This window comes from Triticum dicoccoides, chromosome 1B (assembly GCF_002162155.2).
Source record: "Triticum dicoccoides isolate Atlit2015 ecotype Zavitan chromosome 1B, WEW_v2.0, whole genome shotgun sequence".
Classification (NCBI taxonomy): domain Eukaryota; kingdom Viridiplantae; phylum Streptophyta; class Magnoliopsida; order Poales; family Poaceae; genus Triticum; species Triticum dicoccoides.
In genome coordinates, this window is record NC_041381.1 from 186908460 (window position 1) to 186925904 (window position 17445).

The 17445-nt window shown below is 45.8% G+C and overlaps 1 protein-coding gene across 1 annotated transcript; it reads left to right on the forward strand.

The window, feature by feature from the left end:
* Positions 1-2261: 2261 nt before the first annotated feature.
* LOC119327431 (zinc transporter 6-like) lies at positions 2262-5360 on the forward strand. The gene is made up of 2 exons (XM_037600544.1): positions 2262-3247; positions 4712-5360. Exons 1-2 carry the CDS (start codon positions 2375-2377, stop codon positions 5024-5026), a joined length of 1188 nt encoding a protein of 395 aa, XP_037456441.1. The 5' UTR covers positions 2262-2374; the 3' UTR covers positions 5027-5360.
* Positions 5361-17445: the final 12085 nt, after the last annotated feature.

Genomic DNA, 17445 nt, shown 5'->3' on the forward strand with positions numbered 1-17445 from the left:
CTACCACCCGGTGGTAGTTACCTATATATATCCAGAAACATTTTCCACCTATATATAATTTATCGATAATACCCGGTATTACCTGATACTCTCTGAAACCCTTCCGGTGACCCTGAAATGCTTCCGGATCCTCTCGGAACTATTTTGAATATCCATAAAATAATTCCACAAATATATTCTCATGAATCTTGTCCTACTAACACTCAACAGGTTGTGATTGCCTTAATCTTGTGACCCTTTAGGTTCGGTAACTCATAGACATGAACAAAACCATTCCTTTAATGACCGGCAGCGGGACCGTGGATGTCTATATCGGTCCCTATGAGTACATGAATGATATTCGATTGAACCTTTGGTTATCATGTGATGTTACCTTTGCTTCTCGATACTTCACAAAACCCGGGATGCATCGGTATCCTCCCGAGTCATCACTATGCTCGCTATACCAAAATCCTCATTACCGGTTTTGTTCTACTTTCTCGTTATTGTGTTCCGGCACCCCCGTGACAAAGTCACATGTGTTTGGCCAGACGATGATTGATGTCGTTACACCGAGAGGGCCCTAAAAATATCTCTCTATTGCCGGAGGAGCAAATCCCACTCTCGAGCTACCCGACCACTTGTCAAACTTTCCGATGAACCTGTAAGTTGTTGTTATGATCACAGTGTTATATGTGACGTTTGAGCAACCCCAAAGTCCGCCGTATGGTAAGAAGTGACCACGATACTCTCATGGTCTAAGGAGCAATATCACACGTTAACACTCCGTGTTATTACAATTGAATGCAGACGATATTAACTCAATTCATAACAAACAAGATTAGGTCGGTTCAATATGGTCGTTCTTCCAACGTCATAATCTCAATGTTGTTTTAGGATCATCGTTATACTTAACGATATCCCAAGATCTGAAAAACATGATCAGCAAAAAATCTTGAGCTAGTCTTAGAGGCGAGACTAGGAACCTTTTATTTTACCATTTATCATCCCACACGTGCCTATGAGTTTTCCGTTGAATCGCTTATTCCAGGATCATAACAGTTATAACATAGAATATAAACTCTTTAATTATGAAATATGAAAATATAATAATACATACATTATTGCCTCAAGGGCATATTCCCACCATACTTCATACTTTTCCACTGACAGAATATTCTGCCTCTATGAGACACACATTTTTTAAACCTGGGGTTTGAAGGACCAACTATTCAGATATACTCCCTCCATCCTAAAATAAGTGTCTCAGCTTTATACTAATTCTAGTACAAAGTTATACTAAAGTTGATACACTTATTTTGGGATAGAGGGAGTACAAGATAAGAGCTTCCATATATTCTGTATTTTTCCGGATTATTACAACAGTTAAAAAATGCTCCAAGATGGGTCTGGATGATAATTGCAATTGGCAAATGAGCACTAGTATATCCCATCAATTGTTGGGTTGATTGCGGTTCTTTTGCGTCACCAATTAATATCTTCGACCGACAATTGCATATCATTTCCTTTCCTTGTTTGAGTTGCTTATAATCTTATCCTGCGGCATATGGCTGATTTTGTGCAATTGCCCGTGTGGCGTAGATTTGGTATCCGGTGTTTGCCTGACACCGAGTGGACGGAGTTGTACGTGTCACGAGTATAGCGCCCTATACTACTACCTTTGGGTTAGCAATAGGCTATAGCTAGTGCGTGGTGCAGCACTCATACATCCTCCTTGTCACATCGCCCACGCAAATGCCTGATTGTTCGGAGCAAACGCCGTTCTGGGTGCAATCTGCAATTTTACTACGTACGTAGTTATTACTCTCTCCGTCCGACAATATTTGTCATCAAAATAGATAAAAAAAGATATATGTAGAAGTAAAATACGTCTAGATACATCCCATTTCATTCATTTTGATGATAAGTTTTTCCGGACGGAGGGAGTAGTATACAAAAGAACCTTTTTACTACTCTTGCGCAAATTATTAGGTGATGTATGTGCAAAGATTGCCAGTCTTTGGTGAGAAAGATGGTGCAGCGAAACTGCTTCACACACGACAGTGTGGGCGCCTTCCTCACCAGCTGGGCCTTGGTAAGATCTAGCAGTGAGCAAACAATACTATACAGTACGTACATGAGTAGGCCCACTGACCAGTCAGCGTCTACTAATAAACCGTTCTTCTTCTCTCGTAAAGTTTCCACAAACAAAACCCCCATCGCGCACGGCCTCCCCGCGGGCCCACCTCGCGTTGAAACCTCGCTCGTTTCTTTTAACCACTCATCAAGTCTCATAAGTCCTCCCTTCCGTCTCCTGCCGCTCGCCGACCCCGTCGCCGTCGCCGTCGCTGGCGTGCGCGGGCGCGATATTCCGCCGAGCACCTCGCGCGCCGCCATGTCCGGCAAGGGTTGCCTCCCTGAGGGCGAGCTCGCCGCGCTGTCCAGGGTCTGCCGCGACGGGGCCGCGGCGGCGCGGCTCAAGACGGGCTCCCTGCTCGCAATCCTCATCGCCAGCGCCGTCGGCGTCTGCCTCCCCGTCGCGCTCACCAGGGCCTTCCGGGGCCGGGACGGGTACGCGCGGGGCCTGCTCCTCGTCAAGTGCTACGCGGCCGGGGTCATCCTCTCCACCTCCCTCGTCCACGTCCTCCCGGACGCCTACGCGGCGCTCGCCGACTGCGCCGTCGCGTCGCGCCGGCCCTGGAAGGACTTCCCCTTCGCGGGGCTCCTCTGCCTCGTCGGCGCGCTGCTCGCGCTCCTCGTCGACCTCTCCGCCTCGTCGCACCTCGAAGCCCACGGCCACCAGCAGCCGCAGCAGGAGGAGGGCCAGCCCTACGCCCCAATCCCCACCACCAAGAAGGCCCCCGCCTTCGAGCTCACCGGCGAAATGAGCCCCAGGAAACGCGCTTTCCTGGACGAGAGTGACCGCGACGACAAGAATGGCGGCGACCCGGACCGGGACGACGTGGCGCTCTTCGGTCCCAAGAAAGGCGCCCGGCTGCCCCGCAGCGATGAGCCCGTGGTCCCTGTTGTCGGGTGCCATGGCGCTGGGCATGAGGTGGTGGAGGTCGGGGAGGGGGAGGAGGAGGAGGCGAGGAAGAAGCAGAAGATGGTGTCCAAGGTGCTGGAGATTGGGATAGTGTTCCATTCCGTCATCATTGGGGTGACCTTGGGGATGTCGCAGGACGTCTGCGCCATCCGGCCGCTCGTCGTCGCGCTCTCCTTCCACCAGGTCTTCGAGGGGATGGGCCTAGGCGGCTGCATCGCACAGGTCAGAATCCAACATATGCAACTCAATTTGGTGTGATGTTTCTGTGCGATTGAAGGATTCATCATTGAATTGTTATATTATTAAGAGAATTCATCATTGAAAAATTAGTCTAGTACTCCCTCTGTTCACTATTATAAGATGTTCTAAGCTTTTTTCTGATTCGGATGTATATGGATGCCATTTTAGTGTGTTTGTTCACTCGTTTCAGTCTGTATGTATATCATATTGAAATATCTAAAACATCTTAGAACGGAGGGAGTACAGTTTTGTTCATATTCTGACTTTCGGTGTGAGTTTTGTGCGGCATATTTGCAATGGTGTAATTAGGAAGTCGGCAGCTTATTTAAAAAAATTCATGTCAGTGTTGTCTTTCCTGTTGACTGATTTTCTTAAGAAAGACGAGCCTATCATGGACCTGTGGTCATACTTTATAGATTTAGTATAATAATATGTGATTAGCTACCTATGTTGATGTCGAATACAGTATTAAGCTAATGCTTTGCACATACAAACGACAACGGGTTTGTTCCCTCGTATGTTGATTTAGATGTTTGTTTTCTCTGTCTTTGAATAATCCTGTCATGTCATTGTCTTAGTTCAGAGTTGGCATGTCTGCCATATACTGTATCACTTTGTCAGCCAAGAAATACTTATAGCTGAATATGATTTGTTGAGCTCCTTGTGTTACCCTGAACCCTCCGGGTAACTTTGAAGGTGATTATCGGTGGAAGGATCCCTGCTGTACAGCGAGCCCTTTTTTCTCACAGTGGCATTTACTTTAGCAGCCAAAGTTTTGAGGCCTGAACTTTCTGTATGATATATACTCATGGAGGCCTAACTGTTTTGGTAGACATTTTTTTTCCCTTTCAATTCTGTTCGTCCATGTCCCCGTCCATTTTGTTTTTCCAAATTGACACTAGATGAGGCTGATGTGTTATGCACAGAGGAGAAGGGACAGAGGAATAGCACTTGGTAGGTCTTTAAAGTCCTTTTTAATTTGGTGGTATTGCGGTGGAGAGCAATATCCACAAAGCACTTTGACATGCTAAGGAAAATCCAAAAAAGAATAAAGGAATGAGGTTTCAAGATGCGCCCAAATGGTAGGATGACTAATCAGTTGAAACTGAAATCTCCAGTTTTAGCAAAGGCACTAGTGCAATTCCTATCCTTTTTTTCAGAGCCATTGCCATAATGTATCAAACAGAGCCACCTGCAACATTCATTTTGTATTTATGCGTGTTAAATAGTCATAACTTTAGATGGCACGACCACTGTGGAGCAATTTCCAGCTGTATACCTTACCACTTTCTGTATATGTGTATTCGCTTATAGTCATCCATACTTGCCATATGATGATCTGCTTTGGAAGTTCTCCCCTGAAATTGTAGCACCACATAAACACCAGTTAGAAGGGTTTTGTGAAGTTCATTGATGACTGAACGCATACTTGTCTATTTCTCACAGGCTGGTTTCGGAATGGCAACAGTGGGTTACATGTGCATAATGTTCTCGGTGACAACACCATTGGGAATACTTCTTGGGATGGCAGTCTTCCATATGACTGGTTATGACGATAGCAGTCCAAATGCCCTAATAATTGAGGGCCTTCTTGGTTCACTCTCTGCCGGAATCCTTGTCTACATGGCGCTCGTGGACCTCATTTCTCTTGATTTCTTCCACAACAAGATGATGTCATCATCTCTGAAACTGAAGAAGGCCTCTTATATTGCATTGGTGCTTGGATCTGCTTCTATGTCGATATTAGCTCTCTGGGCATAGGTCATAGTGAAATGTATAGAGGGATCATTCTCAGATTCCAACATCTTGCAGTGCATATCTATGGACTCATACTTCCCCTATGTATATCTGAAATGACACGTTATGGGGAACTGGAAATGGAAATCGACCAATGCTTCTGTTACTTTGCAGCTAAAACTGATGCCTGTTATACACTAATGTGTATAACCAACACCCTGATTTACCTTTCAGTTGATACCGTGCACTGTAATAGACTGGACTTTTCTTAAAGATGAAACCTTATATTGTTGCCAAATTTGGAATTCATGTTCAGAAGGAAGGCATCCTTGTGTGTAGAGTTAGTAAGTTCCTTGTATAGCTGCAATTTGCAAATTTTTCTTCACTTAATTAAGAATGTAGATCATCAACTTTCTGCCCAAGAATTGCTCTCCGGGCTACAGGTTGATGTTTACCACCAGTAAGTATGCCTGCCATGATTTATTTATTTTTAATTATCCCGCCGTTGCTCATTTTGTTCTGCATTTAGTTTTAAGAGAAAAATACTACTCCCTCCGTTCTTAAATATAAGTCTTTGTGGAGATTTCACTATGGACCACATACGGATGTATCTAGATGCATATTAGAGTATAAATTTAGTCATTTTGCTCCGTATGTGGTCCACAGTGGAATCTCTTCAAAGACTTATATTTGGAGTAATAATTCTCCTAGCATCACATTATCATCTACAGGCAGTGGTTCCGGACAAGGCAGTGGATGCTTAGTATGCTGCCCTTCATACTTTACCTCTGTATATTTCATGTACAACACCATTAGATCTTGGAGCCATTGATTTTAGTTTATCAAACCTGTCTGAATTCAGATTACCTGATAAATTGTTTAACCTAGGTCAATTGCTTGCAAATCTGAAAGCTCCTCTCTATTTCTGCTGCCCTTTGAGATCCATTACCTGAGTCATGTAAGTTGTTACTGCGGTTTTAGGACGGAGGGAATAAATCGCAATGCAAGAATTCTAAGCTGTTGGAAGTTTTCCAAGCTGCGGTGAGAAATGGTCATTAAATTGATTGCTAATGCTCCGTAGATTAAGAACCTAGAAATTTCCTTTCATATATAGCCTTACCATTGCATTGCATTGGTGATGGATGAGGCCACAAGGGGTATACAAGAAGTGTTGGAAATATGCCCTAGGGGCAATAATAAATTAGTTATTATTATATTTCCTTGTTCATGATAATTGTCTTTTATTCATGCTATAACTGTATTATCCGGAAATCGTAATACACGTGTGAATACATAGACCACAATATGTCCCTAGTGAGCCTCTAGTTGACTAGCTCGTTGTGATCAACAGATAGTCATGGTTTCCTGGCTATGGACATTGGATGTCGTTGATAACGGGATCACATCATTAGGAGAATGATGTGATGGACAAGACCCAATCCTAAGCCTAGCACTAAGATCGTGTAGTTCGTTTGCTAGAGCTTTTCCAATGTCAAGTATCTCTTCCTTAGACCATGAGATCGTGTAACTCCCGGATACCGTAGGAGTGCTTTGGGTGTATCAAACGTCACAACGTAACTGGGTGACTATAAAGGTGCACCACAGGTATCTCCGAAAGTGTCTGTTGGGTTGACACAGATCGAGACTGGGATTTGTCACTCCGTGTAAGCGGAGAGGTATCTCTGGGCCCACTCGGTAGGACATCATCATATGCGCAATGTGACCAAGGAGTTGATCACGGGATGATGTGTTACGGAACGAGTAAAGAGACTTGCCGGTAACGAGATTGAACAAGGTATAAGGATACCGACGATCGAATCTCGGGCAAGTACAATACCGCTAGACAAAGGGAATTGTATACGGGATTGATTAAGTCCTTGACATCGTGGTTCATCCGATGAGATCATCGTGGAACATGTGGGAGCCATCATGGGTATCCAGATCCCGCTATTGGTTATTGACCGGAGAACGTCTCGGTCATGTCTACATGTCTCCCGAACCCGTAGGGTCTACACACTTAAGGTTCGATGATGCTAGGGTTATAAAGGAAGTTTGCATGTGGTTACCGAATGTTGTTCGGAGTCCTGGATGAGATCCCGGACGTCACGAGGAGTTCCGGAATGGTCCGGAGGTAAAGATTTATATATGGGAAGTCCTATTTTGGCCACCGGAAAATGTTCGGGATTTTTCGGTATTGTACCGGGAAGGTTCTAGAAGGTTCCGGAGTGGGGCCCACCTGCATGGGGGGACCCACATGAACGTGGGTAGTGGGGGAAAGGCCCCACACCCCTGGTCAAGGCGCACCAAGATCCCCCCTTAGAAGGAATAAGATCATATCCCAAAGGGATAAGATCAAGATCCCTAAAAAGGGGGGATAGCAATCGGTGGGGAAGGAAATGATGGGATTTCTTTCCTCCCACCTTTGCCAACGCCCCAATGGACTTGGAGGGCAAGAAACCAGCCCCCTCCACCCCTATATATAGTGGGGAGGCGCATGGGAGCTTCACCCTTGCCCCTGGCGCAGCCCTCCCTCTCCCAAGTGCTCCTCCTCTCTCGCGGTGCTTGGCGAAGCCCTGCAGGATTGCCACGCTCCTCCACCACCACCACCACGCCGTTGTGCTGCTGCTGGATAGAGTCTTCCTCAACCTCTCCCTCTCTCCTTGTTGGATCAAGGCTTGGGAGACGTCACCGGGCTGTACGTGTGTTGAACGCGGAGGTGCCGTGCGTTCGGCACTTGATCATCGGTGATTTGAATCACGACGAGTACGACCCCATCAACCCCGTTCACTTGAACGCTTCCGCTTAGCGATCTACAAGGGTATGTAGATGCACTCTCTTTCTACTCGTTGCTGGTCTCTCCATAGATAGATCTTGGTGATACGTAGGAAATTTTTTGAATTTCTGCTACGTTCCCCAACAGTGGCATCATGAGCTAGGTCTATTGCGTAGATTCTTTGCACAAGTAGAACACAAAGTAGTTGTGGGCGTTGATGTTGCTCAATATGCTTACCGTTACTAGTCCAATCTTGTTTCGACGGTATTGTGGGATGAAGCGGCCCGGACCGACCTTACACGTACTCTTACGTGAGACAGGTTCCACCGATTGACATGCACTTGATGCATAAGGTGGCTAGCGGGTGCCAGTCTCTCCCACTTTAGTCGGAACGGATTCGATGAAAAGGGTCCTTATGAAGGGTAAATAACAATTGGCATATCACGTTGTGGTTTTGCGTAGGTAAGAAACGTTCTTGCTAGAAACCCATAGCAGCCACGTAAAACATGCAACAACAATTAGAGGATGTCTAACTTGTTTTTGCAGGGTATGCTATGTGATGTGATATGGCCAAGAAGAATGTGATGAATGATATGTGATGTATGAGATTGATCATGTTCTTGTAATAGGATTCACGACTTGCATGTCGATGAGTATGACAACCGGCAGGAGCCATAGGAGTTGTCTTAATTTATTGTATGACCTGCGTGTCATTGAACAACGCCATGTAATTACTTTACTTTATTGCTAACCGGTAGCCATAGTAGTAGAAGTAATAAGTTGGCGAGACGACTTCATGGAGACATGATGATGGAGATCATGATGATGGAGATCATGGTGTCATGCCGGTGACGATGATGATCATGGAGCCCCGAAGATGGAGATCAAAAGGAGCAAATTGATATTGGCCATATCATGTCACTATTTGATTGCATGTGATGTTTATCATGTTTATGCATCTTGTTTACTTAGGACGACGGTAGTAAATAAGATGATCCCTTACAACAATTTCAAGAAGTGTTCTCCCCTAACTGTGCACCGTTGCTATAGTTCGTCGCTTCTAAGCACCACGTGATGATCGGGTGTGATGGATTCTTACGTTCACATACAACGAGTGTAAGACAGTTTTACACAGCGAAAACACTTAGGGTTAACTTGACGAGCCTAGCATGTGCAGACATGGCCTCGGAACACGGAGACCGAAAGGTCGAGCATGAGTCGTATAGTAGATACGATCAACATGAAGATGTTCACCGATGATGACTAGTCCGTCTCACGTGATGATCGGACACGGCCTAGTTGACTCGGATCATGTAATCACTTAGATGACTAGAGGGATGTCTATCTGAGTGGGAGTTCATAAGATGAACTTAATTATCCTGAACATAGTCAAAAGACCTTTTGCAAATTATGTCGTAGTTCACGCTATAGTTCTACTGTTTTAGTTATGTTCCTAGAGAAAATATAGTTGAAAGTTGACAGTAGCGATTATGCGGACAGTAGAAAGCTTATGTCCTTAATGCACCGCTCAATGTGCTGAACCCCAAACGTCGTTTGTGGATGTTTCGAACATCGAACATACACGTTTTGATAACTACGTGATAGTTCAGTTAAATGGTTTAAGTAGAGGCACCAAAGACGTTTTCGAAACATCGCGGAACATATGAGATGTTTCGAGGGCTGAAATTGGGATTTCGGGCTCGTGCTCACGTCAAGAGGTATAAGACCTCCGACGATTCTCTTAGCCTGCAAACTAAGGGAGAAAATCTCAATCGTTGAGCTTGTGCTCAGATTGTCTGAGTGCAACAATCACTTGAATTGAGTGGGAGTTGATCTTCCAAATGAGATAGTGATGTTTCTCCAAAGTCATTGCCACCGAGCTGCTAGAGCTTCGTGATGAACTATAACATATCAGGGATAAATAAGATGATCCTTGAGGTATTCACGATGTTTGACACCGCGAAAGTAGAAATCAAGAAGGAGCATCAATTGTTGATGGTTGGTGAAACCACTAGTTTCAAGAAGGGCAAGGGCAAGAAGGGATACTTCATGAAACAGCAAATCAGCTGCTGCTCTAATAAAGAAACCCAAGGTTGAACCCAAACCCGAGACTAAGTGCTTCTGTAATAAGGGGAACAGCCACTGGAGCAGCATTACCCTAGATACTTGGTAGATGAGAAGGCTGGCAAGGTCGATAGAAGTATATTGGATATACATTATGTTAATGTGTACTTTACTAGTACTCCTAGTAGCACCAGGGTATTAGATACCGGTTCGGTTGCTAAGTGTTAGTAACTCGAAATAAAAGAGCTACGGAATAAACGGAGACTAGCTAAAGGAGAGCTGACGATATGTGTTGGAAGTATTTCCAAGATTGATGTGATCAAGCATCGCACGCTCCCTCTACCATCGAGTTGGTGTTTGCGTTGAGCATAGACATGATTGGATTATGTCTATCGCAATACGGTTATTCATTTAAGGAGAATAATGGTTACTCTGAATAATACCTTCGATGGTCTTGCACCTAAAGGAATGGTTTATTGAATCTCGATCGTAGTGATACACTTTTTCATGCAAAAAGATATAAGATAGTAATGATAGTACCACTTACTTGTGGCACTGCCACGTAAGTCATATTGGTATATATGCATGAAGAAACTCCATGCAAATGAATCGTTTGGACTCACTTGATTTTGAATCACTTGAGATATGCAAATCATACCACATGGGCAAGATGACTGAAAAGCCTCGTTTTCAGTAAGATGGAACAAGATAGCAACTTGTTGGAAATAACACATTTTGATGTGTGCAGTCCAATGAGTGCTGAGGCATGCAATGAATATCATTATGTTCTTACTTCACAGATGATTCGAGTAGATGTTGAGAATATTTACTTGATGAAACACAAGTCTGAATTATTGAATGGTTCAAGTAATTTCAGAGTGAAGTAGAAGATCATTGTGACAGGAGAATAAAATGTCTATGATATGATCATAGAGATGAATATCTGAATCACGAGTTTGGCACAAAATTAAGACATTGTGGAAATTGTTTCACAACTAATACCGCCTGGAACACCATAGTGTGATGGTATGTCCGAACATCATAGTTGCACCCTATTGGATATGGAGCGTACCATGATGTCTCTTATCGAATTACCACTATCGTTCATGGGTTAGGCATTAGAGACAACCACATTCACTTTAAATAGGGCACCACGTAATTCCGATGAGATGACACCGTATGAACTATGGTTTAGAGAAACCTAAGCTGTCATTTCTTAAAGGTTTGAGGTTGCGACGCTTATGTGAAAAAGTTTCAGGCTGATAAGCTCGAACCCAAAGCAGATAAATGCATCTTCATAGGACACCCAAAACAGTTGGGTATACCTCCTAATTTAGATCCGAAAGCAATATGGATTGTTTCTTGAATCGGGCCCTTTCTCGAGGAAAGGTTTCTCTCGAAGAAGTTGAGTGGGAGGATGGTGGAGACTTGATGAGGTTATTGAACTGTCACTTAAACTAGTGTGTAGCAGGGCACAGGAAGTTGTTCCTGTGGAACCTACACCAATTGAAGTGGAAGCTTATGATAATGATCATGAAGTTTCGAATCAAGTCACTACCGTACCTCGTAGGGTGACAAGGATACATACTACTTTCAGAGTAGTACAGTAATCCTGTCTTGGAAGTCATGTTGCTAGACAACAATGAACCTACGATCTATGGAGAAGCGATGGTGGGCCCGGATTCCGACGAATGGCTCAAAGCCATATAATCCGAGAAAGGATCCATATATGAAAACAAAGTGTAAACTTTGGAAGAACTACTTGATGGTTGTAAGGCTGTTAGGTACATATGGATTTTAAAAGGTAGACGGACAATGATGGTAAATGTCACCATTAAGAAAGCTCGACTTGTTGTTAAGATGTTTCTCGACAAGTTCAAGGAGTTGACTGCGATGAGATTTTCTCATCCGTAGCGATGCTTAAGTCCGTCGGATTCATGTTAGCATTAGCTGCATTTATGAAATCTGGCAGATGGATGACAAAATGAGTTTCCTTACCAGTCTTCGTATGGAAAGGTTGTTTGTGATACAATCAGAAAGTTTTTGTCGATCCTAAGGATGCTAAAAGGTATGCTAGCTCCAGCGATCCTTCCATGGACTGGAGTAAGCATCTCAGAGTTGGAATGTACACTTTGATAAGATGATCAAAGATTTTGGGTTTATACAAAGTTTATGAGAAACTTGTATTTCCAAAGAAGTGAGTGGGAGCACTATGGAATTTCTGATGAGTATATGTTGTTGACATATTGATGATCAGAAATGATGTAGAATTTCTAGAAAGCATATAGGGTTATTTGAAAATTGTTTTTCAATGGAAAACCTGGATTAGGCTACTTGAACAATAAGCATCAAGATCTATAAGATAGATCAAAATGCTTAATAGTACTTTTAAATGAGCACGTACCTTGACATAATCTTGAAGGTGTTCAAGATGGATCAGTCAAAGAAGGAGTTCTTGCCTGAGTTGTAAGGTGTGAAGTTAAGACTTAAAGCTCGACCACGGCAGAAGAAAGAGGAAGGACGAAGGTCGTCCCCTATGCTTTTATCATAGGCTCTCTACAGTATGCTATGCCGTGTACCTCACCTGAAGTGTGCCTTGCCATGAGTCAGTCAAGGGGTACAAGAGTGATCCAAGAATGGATCACAGGACAGCGGTCAAAGTTATCCTTAGTAACTAGTGGACTAAGGAATTTTCTCGATTGTGGAGGTGATAAAGAGTTCGACGTAAAGAGTTACGTCGATGCAAGCTTAACACCTATCCGGATAGCTCTCAGTAGAGATACCGGATACGTATAATGGAGCAACTTCTAATATAGCTCCAAGTAGAACAGTTATTTGGAATAGCTCCAAATAGAGTGTGGTAGCTACATCTAGGAGATGACATGGAGATTTGTAAAGCACGCACGGATCTAAAAGGTTCAGACCATTGACTATAACCTCTCTCACAAGCATAACATGATCAAACCCAGAACTCATCGAGTGTTAATCACATGGTAAATGTGAACTAGATTATTGACTCTAGTAAACTCTTTGGGTGTTAGTCACATGGGGATGTGACCTTGAGTGTTAATCACATATCGATGTGAACTAGATTATTGACTCTAGTGCAAGTGGGAGACTGTTGGAAATATGCCCTAGAGGCAATAATAAATTAGTTATTATTATATTTCCTTGTTCATGATAATTGTCTTTTATTCATGCTATAACTGTATTATCCGGAAATCGTAATACACGTGTGAATACATAGACCACAATATGTCCCTAGTGAGCCTCTAGTTGACTAGCTCGTTGTGATCAACAGATAGTCATGGTTTCCTGGCTATGGACATTGGATGTCGTTGATAACGGGATCACATCATTAGGAGAATGATGTGATGGACAAGACCCAATCCTAAGCCTAGCACTAAGATCGTGTAGTTCGTTTGCTAGAGCTTTTCCAATGTCAAGTATCTCTTCCTTAGACCATGAGATCGTGTAACTCCCGGATACCGTAGGAGTGCTTTGGGTGTATCAAACGTCACAACGTAACTGGGTGACTATAAAGGTGCACTACAGGTATCTCCGAAAGTGTCTGTTGGGTTGACACAGATCGAGACTGGGATTTGTCACTCCGTGTAAGCGGAGAGGTATCTCTGGGCCCACTCGGTAGGACATCATCATATGCGCAATGTGACCAAGGAGTTGATCACGGGATGATGTGTTACGGAACGAGTAAAGAGACTTGCCGGTAACGAGATTGAACAAGGTATAAGGATACCGACGATCGAATCTCGGGCAAGTACAATACCGCTAGACAAAGGGAATTGTATACGGGATTGATTAAGTCCTTGACATCGTGGTTCATCCGATGAGATCATCGTGGAACATGTGGGAGCCATCATGGGTATCCAGATCCCGCTGTTGGTTATTGACCGGAGAACGTCTCGGTCATGTCTACATGTCTCCCGAACCCGTAGGGTCTACACACTTAAGGTTCGATGACGCTAGGGTTATAAAGGAAGTTTGCATGTGGTTACCGAATGTTGTTCGGAGTCCCGGATGAGATCCCGGACGTCACGAGGAGTTCCGGAATGGTCCGGAGGTAAAGATTTATATATGGGAAGTCCTATTTTGGCCACCGGAAAATGTTCGGGATTTTTCGGTATTGTACCGGGAAGGTTCTAGAAGGTTCCGGAGTGGGGCCCACCTGCATGGGGGGACCCACATGAACGTGGGTAGTGGGGGAAAGGCCCCACACCCCTGGTCAAGGCGCACCAAGATCCCCCCTTAGAAGGAATAAGATCATATCCCAAAGGGATAAGATCAAGATCCCTAAAAAGGGGGATAGCAATCGGTGGGGAAGGAAATGATGGGATTTCTTTCCTCCCACCTTTGCCAACGCCCCAATGGACTTGGAGGGCAAGAAACCAGCCCCCTCCACCCCTATATATAGTGGGGAGGCGCATGGGAGCTTCACCCTTGCCCCTGGCGCAGTCCTCCCTCTCCCAAGTGCTCCTCCTCTCTCGCGGTGCTTGGCGAAGCCCTGCAGGATTGCCACGCTCCTCCACCACCACCACGCCGTTGTGCTGCTGCTGGATGGAGTCTTCCTCAACCTCTCCCTCTCTCCTTGCTGGATCAAGGCTTGGGAGACATCACCGGGCTGTACGTGTGTTGAACGCGGAGGTGCCGTGCGTTCGGCACTTGATCATCGGTGATTTGAATCACGACGAGTATGACTCCATCAACCCCGTTCACTTGAACGCTTCCGCTTAGCGATCTACAAGGGTATGTAGATGCACTCTCTTTCTACTCGTTGATGGTCTCTCCATAGATAGATCTTGGTGATACGTAGGAAAATTTTTGAATTTCTGCTACGTTCCCCAACAAGAAGATATCCCATGGTGTATACTCTTTGCGGATGATGTGGTGCTAGTTGACGATAGTCGGACGAGGGTAATTAGGAAGTTAGAGTTATGAAGACAAACCTTGGAATCGAAAGAGTTTAGGCTTAGTAGAACTAAAACCGAGTACATGATGTGCGGTTTCAGTACTACTAGGTGTGAGGAGGAGGAGGTTAGCCTTGATGGCCAGGTGGTACCTCGGAAGGACACCTTTCGGTATTTGGGGTCAATGTTGCAGGAGGATGGGGTTATTGATGAAGATGTGAACCATCGAATCAAAGCCGGATGGATGAAGTGGTGCCAAGCTTCTGGCATTCTCTGTGACAAGAGGGTGCCACAAAAGCTAAAAGGCAAGTTCTACAGGACGGCGGTTCGACCCGCAATGTTGTATGGCGCGGAGTGTTGGCCGACTAAAAGGCGACATGTTCAACAGTTAGGTGTAGCGGAGATGCATATGTTGAGATGGATGTGTGGCCACACGAGGAAGGATCGAGTTCGGAATGATGATATACGAGATAGAGTTGGGGTAGCACCAATTGAGGAGAAGCTTGTCCAACATCGTTTGAGATGGTTTGGGCATATTCAGCGCAGGCCTCCAGAAGCTCCAGTGCATAGCGGACGGCTAAAGCGTGCGGAGAATGTCAAGAGAGGGCGGGGTCGACCGAATTTGACATGGGAGGAGTCCGTTAAGAAAGACCTGAAGGATTGGAGTATCGACAAAGAGCTAGCTATGGACAGGGGTGCATGGAAGCTTGCTATCCATGTGCCAGAGCCATGAGTTAATTGCGAGATCTTATGGGTTTCACCTCTAGCTTATCCCAACTTGTTTGGGACTAAAGACTTTGTTGTTGTTGTTGTATATAGCCTTACCAAAATGGCGGCCAAACCAAAGTATTCAGAATTTCAGATACATAAAGGGAGATGTGGTTTTTGAGGTGCACGATGCCTATAGGAGTTTCAGGCATCGGACATGGTAAGGACATCTCCAACGCCGACCCGCAAATCTCCCGCAACGGTCCGGGCCGTGCTGTCCGGACCGTGGAAGCCATCTAACGCGGGCTTCTATCGATCTGCGACGCGGTCCGGACGCAATTTCTCTCGCAAACCGGAGACAAAAGTGGGGGAGGTTTTCGAGAGTCCGGACCGATCACAAGCCCGTTTCTGATCGCCCTGGCCCACCAAAAAACCCCTCCTCTCCCGCGCTTTTTCGTTCAGCGCTCGCGTTCATGCCCGGCTAAAGCGGACGCAACCACTCACTGGCGTCGGCATTGAAGCGGCACGTCGGCCGAGAGAGCGCCGCCCGCATTGATGGTACGCAGTTGCCGAGGCATCTCCTCCGGCGCCACCCGTCCGTCCCTCTACCACCCACCGGTGTTATATAAACCGCTACCCTGATGCACCGGCCATAGCCACAGTCATCCATCTCCACACCACTCCCCGCCATGGATCCCTCCGCGGGAAAAGCTCTCTGGGACGGGCTTACGTCGAAGCAGAAGAAGGCCATGGCCGCCATTGTTGCCCCCGGCAGCCAGAGGACGTGCAAATGGAGGACGCCTCCTCCGACGAGCCAGCCCCACCTTCCCCATCCTCCGTGGCACCCTCCTCCTCCGCTCCACCCTCACCGATGCATTGCACCATGACCATCGGCGAGGCCGTGCCCATTATATTGACATGGTGCACGGAGCGGGAGGAACAGTCCCGGGAGACGCAGGCCGATGCCAACTGTAACAACAACCTCCTCCGCCGACACCGCGGTCGCGCTGGACGCGGACCGACAAAGAAGGAGGCGCTGCTCCAATCCTACCACTCCGCCCGTGAGATCTGCCTTGCCCGCTTGCGGTACCAGCAGCGGGTGGCGGAGGTGGGGGCCGCCGGCAAGGAGCGTGATGACTACGAGGGCAAGGTGTTGTTCGGCGACACCGACAACGAGGAGGCCTCGTCGGCGCCACGACGCCGGCGGCGAGGAAGAGTAGTGCATGATAGGTCACCATCGCTCATGTCCCAGGAAGGACACCGCTCCTCCTCTCCCGTCGACGCCAAGCTTAGTGTGCTCGGCATCTTCGGGCGATTAGTCGTTTGGCGGAAACATCGAGGCGGACGGCTTCAGTTCCCGGGGCTCTGGAGGCGGAGCTGGAGAGCGCCAAGGCGGGACTGGAGACGGTGAAGCTTCAGTTCTCAGGGCTGATGGCAGGAGACTGGGACCTGACGTCGGCGATCATTTAGCTTAGGTATTAATTATACTCCAGAGCCCGCCTAGGACAATTTTGATGTATATGTAATGAAATTCGTCATGTTTATATGAAATCGGATATGTTTATATGAAATCAGGTCGTGTTTATATGAAATCTAGACTTGTTTGAACGAATTTTGTCCGATTGGTTTGAGTTATTGTGAAAATGTATGCGGCTAGCGTTGGATGGCCGCCTCCCGCATCTTTGTCCACGGACGGATGCGGGAGGTTTTTTGGGGTTGGCGCTGGATATACCCCAAGTAAAGGCTAGGCCATTATAAGCGTCGCAATTTTGAACTAAAACTAAAACTGCAACACTTATTTTGGATCGAATGGAGTAGACCTCTTTATGCTACTGCTTTGTGTAAGGAAAGGTAGTTTGGGTGATGATACGACCACTTATTAGGAAAATGCTAACATCAAGAGAAAAGGACGACACATTCAGTGAATAGCCGTTCAGTTTAGAAAGTAGTGGAACTGATTGAAGATTTTGACA

Excerpts from the sequence above, each read along its gene's own strand:
- LOC119327431 (XM_037600544.1), top strand. The coding sequence starts at position 2,375 with ATGTCCGGCAAGGGTTGCCTCCCTGAGGGCGAGCTCGCCGCGCTGTCC. Across the intron at positions 3,248-4,711 it reads TAGGCGGCTGCATCGCACAG|GCTGGTTTCGGAATGGCAAC; the intron begins GTCAGAATCCAA and ends TATTTCTCACAG.